The sequence below is a fragment of the Colletotrichum fructicola genome (assembly GCF_000319635.2).
Source record: "Colletotrichum fructicola Nara gc5 chromosome Unknown KSG_Nara_v1_contig09, whole genome shotgun sequence".
Classification (NCBI taxonomy): Eukaryota; Fungi; Ascomycota; class Sordariomycetes; order Glomerellales; family Glomerellaceae; genus Colletotrichum; species Colletotrichum fructicola.
This window is the reverse complement of record NW_027094059.1, coordinates 490,710-502,308: the sequence shown is the minus strand read 5'-3', so window position 1 is coordinate 502,308 and position 11,599 is coordinate 490,710. Positions and strand designations below refer to the sequence as shown.

General features: G+C 53.1%; 3 protein-coding genes across 3 annotated transcripts; 1 reads left to right on the top strand and 2 right to left on the bottom strand.

The window, feature by feature from the left end:
- Positions 1–5,999: 5,999 nt before the first annotated feature.
- Positions 6,000–7,076, bottom strand: NMRAL1-4 (NmrA-like family domain-containing protein 1; the record flags this gene model as incomplete). Its single annotated transcript, XM_032029237.1, has 3 exons — positions 6,000–6,422; positions 6,489–6,884; positions 6,936–7,076. 3 exons carry the CDS (start codon positions 7,074–7,076, stop codon positions 6,000–6,002), a joined length of 960 nt encoding a protein of 319 aa, XP_031891115.1.
- An 885-nt stretch (positions 7,077–7,961) lies between these two features.
- Positions 7,962–9,414, bottom strand: CGGC5_v014420 (putative agmatinase 2; the record flags this gene model as incomplete). The annotated part of the gene is made up of 7 exons (XM_032029236.1): positions 7,962–8,218; positions 8,280–8,430; positions 8,482–8,623; positions 8,675–8,801; positions 8,860–9,133; positions 9,187–9,272; positions 9,327–9,414. The coding sequence occupies 7 exons, from the start codon at positions 9,412–9,414 to the stop codon at positions 7,962–7,964; spliced, it is 1,125 nt and encodes a 374-aa protein (XP_031891116.1).
- Positions 9,415–9,921: 507 nt separating this feature from the next.
- On the top strand, positions 9,922–11,586 carry PUT4-1-0 (Proline-specific permease; the record flags this gene model as incomplete). Its single annotated transcript, XM_032029235.1, has 1 exon — positions 9,922–11,586. One exon carries the CDS (start codon positions 9,922–9,924, stop codon positions 11,584–11,586), a length of 1,665 nt encoding a protein of 554 aa, XP_031891117.1.
- Positions 11,587–11,599: the final 13 nt, after the last annotated feature.

The window sequence follows — 11,599 nt, the reverse complement described above, 5'->3', positions numbered from 1 at the left end:
GAGCCCTACGGCGTGAATTATCCAATATCTCCTTGGCGAGGGCAGCAAGCGAAGGAGTGCGAAGTTTGCGACTGTCATCGCCAGGCCTTCCAGCAAAGCACCACACCATCACCAAGCAGCTGGTGTTGGCGGTCTGGCCGGTCGGTCAACGCCTCGGCATCGCACCCCCTTTCGGCAGCGGGGCCTTCCTCACCGGTTGCCATGTCGGCGTGAAGCTCCCTGGCATGCGACACTTTTGGAGCCAAGAGCGTTGTTTCCATTCCGTGACAGCGGTGTCTGTGAGTCTCAGGGCTATTGCCGACCTGCTTTGCACGGCACGTCCTCCGAGGGCCTTTCATCAACGGGTCTGCCCTCTGCAACCTTGTACGGCCCGTCTCACTGACAGATTGTGGGCACTCTCCACAATGAAAGCTCACCGAGCCTCATGTCTTGAGCGATGGGTCTGACTGCCTGTAATTTTGGCAAACGGAATCCTGCCTCGGGAGATGATGGGGGTCGCGACGTAGTAGCGCTAGGTAGAGGTTTGACAACCGTCAATGAAGTTTGGTCCACCGTTTCCGTCCTTGATATCTGCTAAAGGGCGCGAGCATGGTGTCGACGAGTGATGTTGCGTTCAACCGTAATGGTGGGTAAAGCCCTTTTGAGCGATTCGCTGGCATAAGCCAAAGCAACCCATCTGTGCGCCCGCTGGGGAATCAAAGCTGTCTGGCAAGCTGCGTTTGGTGGGAAATGGACCAGTGTGCTTCCCGTGTATCCGCCTCTCGACGTGATACGGTCGTCTTCGCGGAGGCTCTGCAACGGCGAAGCACTAAAGCTGCTGTACGACGATTCGTCGTTGGCTAAACCCCGCGATCTTCCATCACCTGACTGAGGGTGTCAACTGAAAGTCTTGTCAATGGCCCCAGCTCCGCTATGTGGTGCAAGATGCGCATTGAGACCCTTGTTGTGGCTGCAGATGACGCTTTCTGACGGTTGAAGATCGTTGCATTGGTCCCGTGATGCGACGGCAGGGCCCTTTCGGCGGCTGAGCGACCCAGTTGCTGTCTGACGGACGCCGACCTTTCCCACGGGTGGGCAACGCGAACCACAGGCGGTGTCCAAGGTCGAGTCTTCGGCCCCCTTGACAGGGATAGCAGGGATTCGCGTCCGGAAGGATTTAAACGTCTTACAGGCGCACGGTGGTCTTGGTACAGCTGACAAGGCCTGAAGATCAATGACCGTTGGCGGTGACAGGGGAGTCTAATTGTTGTTGTCTCGTCCCCAGGGACCTGCGAGGGGGGCGACTTTTTTTCAGCCCGGGCGGTTCGAAAAGATTTCAGCTCGCGGTACATGGACCATTGACGATGCTTGATGCGAGTCCTGAGCCGTCAAGGGAGCATAGATGCATGCTGATCAACGGCATTGTTGTTTGAAGACGCAATGGGCGGTGAGGCGTGACGCGGCCTGGGAGGACGAGGATGAATGTGGGAGGGAAATTGGGAGGGCCTCATGGATTCCGCGCTCTTCCCTTTGACGGCGGTCAGCTTCTTGAGGGGCAGGAGCCACGTATCCTGATTTAGCGGTAATTCCTGCTTGATGAAGACTAAGGTAGGTCCGGTCTATGAAGGAAAGAGACGTATGCAACTATGAAGGCGCCAGCAACCACCGTCGCTCGCAGCAATTCTCGCGCATCACTCTTGCATCTCCATCGACTATCTCGCCGTAATCTCTCAACGCTCCTCCTCATCTCTGCAACACGGTCTCTATCCTTACTGAGATGTCAATCCCCTTCGCATCTCGGCACTGAGGGGCTCAATGGACACGCACGCAACCCATGAATAGCAATGTGTCAAACTCTATTCTGCAGAACACGACGACGGCCCGGCACCGAAAATGCTCCTCCCAGGTCCTCATCAACACAGGGGCTGGTGGATTGCACGCAAAACCCACCCACTGCGACTCGAAATTCTCTACAGGGACGAATGCCGCTCCGTTGCCACCTCATTTCGAACAAGTTGACGCCCAAGCGCATTGTTCCTTGCAGACGGTAGACGTGGCTCTGGCCGCTACGGGGGCCCTTTTGACAAATGCCTTCATCGCCATACCGCCATGACCTCCTCAGCCCCTGGCTGTTAACACGGAATAGGCACCTTGTATGCCTTAAATCGATGTCTTGCAGCTGTCAGGAGGGTCAACAAACACGGTGATGCGACTCAAACCCTCCAACGAGCCCCGCCCAGTCCCTGCCCAATATGCTGATCCTGCTGCCCTCTACAGGGGCACTCAGCTCTCGCCGCTCCGAATGCAACGAAAACCTGCCACGCCGCACAAGTCTCGCAGATGCCATCACTCATGTGACGAGCCATCGACAGGGCTCTCCAGAGGTTGGGCAGTCTGGCGGTCATTGCGTGGCATATCCAGCAATAGACTTGACACCATCGACCTCCTTCAAACCACCCCCGAGGACATGAAAACAAAGGGGCCCCTTCTGGATCTTCGACACAATGGTTTCCTTCGCATTGTCCATGCGCCAATGTTCGAGATTGAGCCAGACGGGGTTGCCGGCTGGTCTGCAAGCCCAAATCCACGTTTGCTTGACCGCTGGGAGCATCATCATTTCGTTTTCGCTTGCCACGTTATCCCCATTGCGTCGCCGGTGGGCGCTGATGGGATCTGGGTTATGATTTTCGTTCGATATCACCGTTGCCACGAGGTCCTACCGGCGGGAAACCGTGAAAAAAAAAACGGCAGTGTTGTTTGCGCGTTTGATATGACTGCCGCTGATACCAACGTAAGCCTCACCTGGATGACATGGCAGGCGACTCTGACTTTATTGCAAGTCCGTCGAAGCTCAATAGCACCAACTCTGTTCACAAGCACAATTTTGGCTTTGTTCGAATGGAGCGTCGGACCCCGCAGCGCAACACATCCATTCATCAGGAAATGGAACACTGCCTTATCCCGTCTTCGCCGTCAGGCAGGACGTCTGGATTACTATTAAATTGGCACGCCAAGACACTGAGCCGGGCTGGAAAAGTGGTAGTCGTTCAGCACGTGTCCAGTGATTCATCTGTTTGCCTGCGAGGGTTCCTCACCGACCGACCAAAAGCGACCAGCGGTGGTATCCACTTCTTGACCGAGGTTTCGAATTATTGGAGAGAGGGAACGCCAAATCTCCAGGGGCGTCAACGATCGGTGCGTCGGAGTCATCCCCAAGATCCTTTGCGCTGGGGTGCATGGCGTGAAGCCCATGTGACGAGCGGCATGACTACTGCAACGGCCTCAATTGGGGTTCTAACGAGTGTTGGAGATGCAGTTGAAATGGTCGTCTCATTGAGGCAAACAGGGGCATATCCTATCGGGCGCCGAGCATGTATCAGTACATGATGCACCTCCACGCTGCAAGTTGCATCATTAGCGGTATTGGTGATGTTGGATTGGCCACTTCATTCAGAAGGCAATGCGTGCTTGCTTGTCTCCAGGATATCTGGCGTGACTTTATGTCATTACATTGTGCATCCGCATTCACGCACACAGGTGCAGAGAACGGTCCCAGAAGTCTGGGACATCCCGCGTTATGGCGCATCAGCTCGATTATGATTCGATGCGTTTTATGATAACACGTCGTGGAACGTGACAAAAACCTGCCCACGTGCATACATGTTTGTCAGGTTTGCATAGTCTGCACCTGCCGACGCGGTCGCACCAAACACCTCTGCAGAACGGCTCTTCATGCCCACGTTGTCTGGAACCGAACGTCAACGGCTGAAATTGCCAATCGAGGGAACCCGAGTAGCAGCCAGCCTCGACGGCAGCACCTTCTCAACGAGGAGACATCTCCGCAAGGCTCCGGGTGGAGGGGAGGAAAGAGGAACTTGGCTGGGCAGTTTCGTGGTCAGAAAAGCCAATCTGGCGATTTGAAGGTTCGGCCCTCGTGCCCGCCTCCGATGGGCCCCATCGCCAAAACCCATGTTCCATTATCAAAGTCGTTGGTGCAAACCAGGCGAACTTCACCCAAAGGGTCCAACAAGCGAATTACAATCCTTCAAATATCCACCTCATCACATTGAATCCTTGCGAATCGTCCACTCTTGATCCGACTCTGTGTGATATGTCAAGGGGTTAAGACGAGCAATCTAGGTGATATCGTGGTTGATCTATCGAGATGTGCCATTCTCCGGGCCTCTGGGTTCATGCTACACGGCATGAGGAGGCAACACGAACCGGTTCACTGGCATTTCTCCGGCAGGCTATTTTCGTTGCCGGAGGCTGATTCAGGACTCAAAATTGGGTTCGAAAAAGGTCTTATCCAGCATGTTCTACGGCATATCTCCAATACCAGGTTATGATCAACATTACGTTGCGGGGTGTCGTGGCTTGAATGTCAGCTGAACAGCCTGGTTGACGGACGAACGGACAGGAGAAGATATCACATCAGCCTATCTGTATCGATCGTGGTCATATCTCGAGAAGGCCAGCCACAAAATATGCTCCGAGCCTCGTGCATATCTCTCCAATACTCCAACAGCCAATAGCCCTTCCCCAGGCTGTTGGAACCTTTCTAGACTGACGCCGAGATCCCGAACGGATGCGCATCCCTCCACATCGGTAGGAAGCACCACCAGGCTGGTTATTCCCGAGACAACCATATAATCTCTCAGCCTTGGCTTTCATATTCAGGTCGCTCAAGATATCACCGGTCAGTTGTCAAGTTACCTCACCGTCATTCAACGATGTCCGAATTCTGGTAGCGAGGCTGGTAAACAAGGAGTTGAAACCAAGAAATGCTGCCATTCAAGACGGACTACTCCGTCCCAAACATAGTATCTCACCAGCCGTCATGTCGATGTCACCGCCCAGAGCTGCTGAATCCCTCAGATATCAGCGACCATCACGTTCCTCTAGTTTGCGCCCCCACCGGCTGGGGTGCATAGCACGATTGGCAAACACGCAACCACCTCCAAAAGGGAAGAGAAAAGATCCACACACCAAGGCATCTCAACGGTGCAGCACCATACAAACCCCTCCGACATCATCTCGCGACCTGTCGTTGGTGACGGCCAAGACCTTTCAAAAGTGGCATCGCGACGAATCAGCTCGACGCAGTGGGTGCCGGGTGTGACGATAGAACATCGCCCGCTACGCGCGAGAACCGGTCGAGGTATCTTCCACAGTGGGAGTTCCTGACCCAACACGCCGGGTCGAGGGAATGCGTCCATGGTATTTGGGAGACGTTTTCTGTGTAACGGTGCCCTGCTGATGAGGTGGGCGAGCGGGCGTAATGGCAAACGCCGTGGTTGGCACTGGCCAGCGCGTAAACCTGCGCCTTGTCTCGTTGTTGGAAGGATGCTGGCATGCGGGCGTCGCTACATTGCTGCGGTGAAGAGTTTGGGATGAGTTGTCTGTGCCGCCGAAAGAGTTGCCTGTCTGGGCACCGGCTGTCTGTTGACGTCTACGTTACACTTTAGCCACGAATAGAGATAGACGACGTGTACGATGGTCGAAGCAAGCAGGCATCCTCAACGCCAACTGAGTTAGAGTAAGGGTAGCCTAATGAAACGGTCTCACTTTTTAGGTACACCGCGTCGTTAGTGTTTGTTTTGTTTTATGATTAATGATCTAGTGAAATATGCACCGATTGGATCGACGCATTTGAATGGCCTCAGCTCATGGGTCAAGAATTTGCGAGTACCTTAGTGTTAGGGGTCCATGCTGGGTTTATGGTGATAATTCACACTATGGCCGAGGTTCCCTACGAGAAAAGCTCGTAGACATGAATAAGAGTTACGAAGGGAGTAGAACAATAGCATTGAATATGAGGGAAACCTACGAATCACTGTTTCAGAGTGAATTCTCATAATAATAGTGTCAATAGCATGAATACTTTGGGTTAAGCCCTTTAGTCCCACGGATGTCTAGTCATCTGTAAAAAGCTGGAATCATATCACTGGAGAGGCTAAGCAATACTCTCGAGCCCAGAGTCTTTTGCGAGATCCAAATGTTGCTAGCATTCCCAACTTTCAAATGATCTTATCCTTCAACGCCGTCAGCGCCTGCTCGAAGTTGATCAACTTGCCCTGAACACCAAGCTCCTCCAGTGAAATAATTCTCCCAGAGGCGAGCGAACTCCAATCAGGGAACTCCTCGCTGAACCTCAACTGAGCCGCTAGCTCCGCACCAAAGTCTCCCCAGATTTTGGCCATGTCGCTGTCGGATATCTCAAAGTAAACCGCGGGCTTGCCGGTGACCTTTTCGAATACGTCTACCAACTGGGTCATGGGCTTGTAGTCCGTGACACAGACTGCAACCTTCCCGTAGGCTTTTGCACCAGCGTCCAGGATTCCGCGAACGACAATACCGGAGTTGGTCTGGGCGTCGCCAGAGATGGGGAGTATGCCGGATGGGGACGACGGAACGATGAACGCATACCCTGCAGACATTGGCTTTGAAGAGGAATCTGGTCAGTGATGTCATGTGCTTAGACAAATCATGGTTATCTCTCAACGTACAATTGGAGTGAATCTCATCGTTGGCAAAAAAGCCAGGTTCGAGGTGTACCAACCCAGCCAGAACTCTGTCGTTTTCGACCACAACTCAGGAGTGTTCTCGATCATCCAGTCTATGGCCTGTTGCTTGTAGTCAAGGTGAGGGACCTTCAGCCTCCCGTTGGATGCTTTGTCTGCGTGGGGCAAGCTACTAATGACGTAGTGGTTGAGAGTGGTTGACTGTGAGGCAGCCCTGGCGAGGTCCTTGAGCTGCTCGAGCTCCTCCAGGCCTGCTCCATCACGGCCCAAGGTTGGAACGGACTCCCAATAAGTCGTCACAACGAAAGCTGCTGCTGCTCCCTCGAAGGCCTTGACCAGGCTAGACTCATCGTTGACATCGGCGGTTACGACCTCGACCCCCTGAAAGACATGATGAGACAGGAATTCATCCTGAAATACGTTTATGCGTACCTTCTCTGCCAGGCTTTTGGCGTTTGCACTATTCGCGTTCCTTGTTATTCCTCGGACCTTCCACTTTGGGTCTTGAAGGAGCTGGTTGACGACCGAGCCTCCTTGAGCACCGGTGGCCCCAATAACCGCGACGATTGACATGTTGATGCAGATGCAAAAGGTTCAGTTGAAGAAGACATGTAAGTATGCTGTGCAGAGAAGAATATCACAAAACCAAGGTCTAAGCCATCGTCTTAAATATTTCATAACACGAACCAACCCAGAATACGGCAGACTAAGAATACCCGAGTCTGATCAATGAGCGCGCGGTAGTCATGCCATGGCAATTACTTCTAGCAGAGCCATTCGGACCGTTCATACCTACACAGGTTCTGAAAAGTGACGAGGGATGGTAGCACGGCAGGAATTGCTGGCCACTGAGTGATCTGCCGTGGCCACGAGCGGGGTATGCCGCGCGGTAAATACAGTCACGTCCCCGATCCAATCCGGAATTATTACCGGCTATGGAGTCGTTGCGCCGCCGAAGTGGGGTAGTAGCGGCCCTCCCGCGCGGCTCAAGAACATTTGCGCCGGGCGAAGGCGGCGGGCCGAGCCGTGACCGAGCCGTCGTTCTTCTGCATACAAGTACACACACTGCTTCCGATGTTGATCGTAAATGATTGACGTCCAAACACGGATAGAAACTGTGTTCATCCCGCGCGGTTGATGACTGTGTAATTCCTGGCTTTCTGACTTGTCACACTGAGCGTAAGCTTCAGCTCAAGTGCTCAAGTGATTAATCGGATAAATGCGCCGTATGTGTGACAGCATTTCTCCGGAAGTACATTGCGTGTGTATGACTTAGAAAAACCTCACAGCCACATTTCAAACACCTAAAACGACGGAGCCTATTGGCGAGAACAGTTGTTCGTAATACAACGTAAGCTGATCTGCGATGGCCTCAGCTGCATCGCCAGTAGTACCAGCACAATCAATTATCGGTCCAACGCATGCATGCCAATTATTGGCTCGTACAGAGACAACTCCTCAAAGCTCATCCTTGACTTCAGGTGCTGGCTTGAAGGCCTTCTTCTTTGTCATGCCGGCCAAGATATCCACGATAAGATCTGCCGCAGCGACTGAGGTCGTCTCGGCAACAGTATCATAAGGTGGGCTGACTTCCACGACGTCGGCGCCAACCATGTTCAAGCCTTCGAGCCCCTTCAAGAACCTCTTAAGCTCACGGGTAGTCCAGCCTCCTGACTCTGGGGTGCCCGTTGCCGGAGCAATACTAGGGTCCAGGACTGCATTCATTGAACCCAATTAGCCTCTTGCTCTGTGATTGAAAAGTAAATGGTAGATTACCGTCAATGTCGATGGACAGATATACAGGCGTGTCACCAACAGCCTTCTTAACCTTCTCGATGATGCCATTCATTCCAATGTCGTCGATCTCGTGGGCTTCAATGATGGTGAAGCCGACGACATCTTTGTCGATCTCATAATCTTTCGGTCCCTGAAATCTGTCAGTTGAATTCAGTACACATGATAGAAGCAAGATGCCTACGAAGAGCTTAGTCCTCAAGCCGCCATGAACGCTAGTGCCCTTCCTCACACAACCTTCGCGACTGGCGTGCCAGAAGAAGGTACCGTGAGTGATTGCGGATTGATTAGACACGATACCAGTATATCCTTCGTAAGGGTCCCAACTAAGATCCAATCAGCACAGCATTTTTCTCCGCGAATTGACATTAACTTACGTATCAAGATGAGAGTCAAGGTGAATAACAGAAACTGGGCCGTACACAGTCTTCAGGCTACGAAGAATGGGCAGTACGATGGAGTGATCGCCACCGAGACTAATGATTCTTGGGTGCTCCCATTGATCTGTTGACATGTCAGCGAAAATTACACAGAGTTTACTTATGCGACATCGGCTGCGTACTGTTGTCCGACGTTGGGTGGTAGAGAATCTGACGATACGCTTGCTCCATCTGCTTGAAGGCATGCTGGGCGTCGAAAGGGGTGATGGGTACATCGCCACAGTCGATAATCTCGAGGCCCTCTTCGTATGGGTCGACACCCCAGACGGTGTTGTAGCTGCGACCCTTCTTTTCTCTAGATGATCCGGCGCGGATACCTCTGGGCCCAAAGCGAGCTCCGGGACGGTATGATGTCGACGTATCGTAAGGAAAACCCAAGATCGCAACATCAAGAGGCTGGAAACGTTGATTAGCCGGTGTGCAGAGACCAGCGGCTTGAGTTTGGTCACCTTGTTATGAGATTCAGCCAGACATCTCTGCCATTCCAAATGGGCAAACGTAACAGGCTGTGAGAAAGGGAGGTCTTTATCCAAATCTGATGATGATAAGTCAACTTGCCTCTCAGTTTGCTAAAGCGGGGTTGAAATACCTTCAATTTGGTACCGGTAGTCTGGACCGACGTTGAGTGCGGCCGTCTGCGCAGCCCCGGCCAAAACAAGGGCGTCAGTGAATCTCATTTTCATGAAATGTTAAACTGAGATGATTAAGCTGATGTTTGTGAGAACGATCTGAACGGCAATCACCCCCGCCTGAATTTTAAATACCACCAAACTACTGCAGGCATCACACACTGAGCGCGGGGAACATCTCCGACCAACGTCCGATGTTCGCGCTTATCACATGCGGCATGCCGAAGGAAGGAGACTCCGAGACCCCACTTTCCGGCCACACGGCTTGGAGCAGCCGACTCCGATATCTTGCGGGAGGACATGGCCACCATCCAAAGCTAAAATTGCGTTACCATAGATAAGACGACTTCTTATCTCTGAAACGTCAAATACGTGATCGTGAACGACGTCGTGTAGAATCCGCTAAAGGGATTCGTAACGACATATATAATGAGCGCGGCGTAGCGGTGGATTCTCGGAGTAACATGCATATATTCTGCAGGCGAACATATCCTTACACGTGTTTTTAATTCCATTCTACACTGGTCTCTTTCTCCTAAAGCCCCAGTCGCCAAGATGTCGGTCGAAAGGGAGCCGAAAATCGAAAGTGACAGCGAGGCGAAACACAGCGTCGACCCGCAGGTCACTCGCCCAGAGTCGGTCGATGTCGCCGAAAATAGAGACTTGACAACGAAGCGCGGCCTATCATCACGACATGCGCAGTTCATCGCGCTGGGAGGATCCATTGGAACCGGCCTCTTCGTCAGCTCCGGCGGCACCTTGGCCCGAGGCGGGCCGGCATTCCTGGTCGGAAGCTACGTCGTCATGTCCGCCCTGATCTACATGGTCCTTACCGCCGTCGTCGAGATTTCGACATACCTGCCTCTCCCGGGCGGCACGATGAACTACTATGGAAGTCGCTACGTCTCTCGAAGCTTGGGTTTCATGATGGGATGGTTGTACTTCTACTCATTCGCCATCTTCGTTCCCTTCGAACTTACGGCGTCCGCACTCGTTATCGAGTACTGGAACCCAAACGTAAACAATGCGGTCTGGATCACTATCATGCTTCTGCTGGTGGTCGGTCTGAACCTGCTACCGGTCAAGTTCTATGGCGAAACCGAGTTCTGGTTCGCCAGCTTGAAAGTCATCACGATCGTCGGCCTCCTGATCCTTTCGTTCATCCTTTTCTGGGGCGGTGGACCCAGCCATGACCGACTGGGCTTCCGGTACTGGCAACATCCCGGCGCCACCAAGACTATGATTGTCGACGGTGATGCGGGCAGGTTTGTGGCTGCGTTATCCACATTTCTCAGCAGCGTCCTGCCCTTCACCTTCTCTCCGGAGATGATCGTCGTTACGGCCGGGGAAGTCCAGTCACCCCGCCGCAACCTGCCTAAGATCGCCCGCAACTTCTTCTGGCGTCTTGTTGTGTTTTACATCGGCGGCACAATTGCCATCTCTGTCATCTGCCCATCCGATGCCTCAGCTCTTACGAACGGCGGTTCGGGTGCTGCTTCATCCCCTTGGGTCGTCGGCATCAAGAATGCCAGCATCAAAGGTCTGGACAGCGTTATCAACGCCGTTATCGTTACCGCGGCCTGGTCCGCAGGAAACTCATTCTTGTACCTGGCCAGCAGATCCCTCTACTCAATGGCCTGCGAAGGAAGCGCCCCGGCCATCTTCAGACGGTGCACGAAGCAGGGAGTTCCGATCTACGCTGTCATTGCCAGCTCTCTGTTCTCGCTCTTGGCATACATGAACGTCAACTCGTCGGCGGCAGACGTCTTCAACTGGCTTCTGAATCTTGTTAACACGGGTGGTTTCATCTCTTGGGTGTGCTGCGGGATCATTTATCTGCGATTCCGGGAGGCCTGTGAAACCCAGCAAGTGCCGAAGGAAATACTCACCGCTCGCTCATGGCTGCAGCCAGTAGGTGCATGGATCTCATTGGTCGTATTCGCTATTCTCTGCTTGCTGAACGGATTCACGGTGTTCTTCCCGTCGAGATGGTCGGTGGCAGACTTTCTTTCGGCGTACATTGGCCTTCCACTTTTCGTGGTCATCTATTTTGTGCACCGCTTCCTGTACCGGGGAGATACCTGGGCCATCAAGTCCGAAGACGTCGACCTGCAGAGTGGGTTGGCCGAGTTGGAGGCGGAGGAGGACCTCGAGGTGCCTAGCGTGAGCTCGTGGCAAAAGTTCAAGAGTTCTGCAGGACGCCTCGTGGGAAGAAAGTAATATTGCTAGTCAA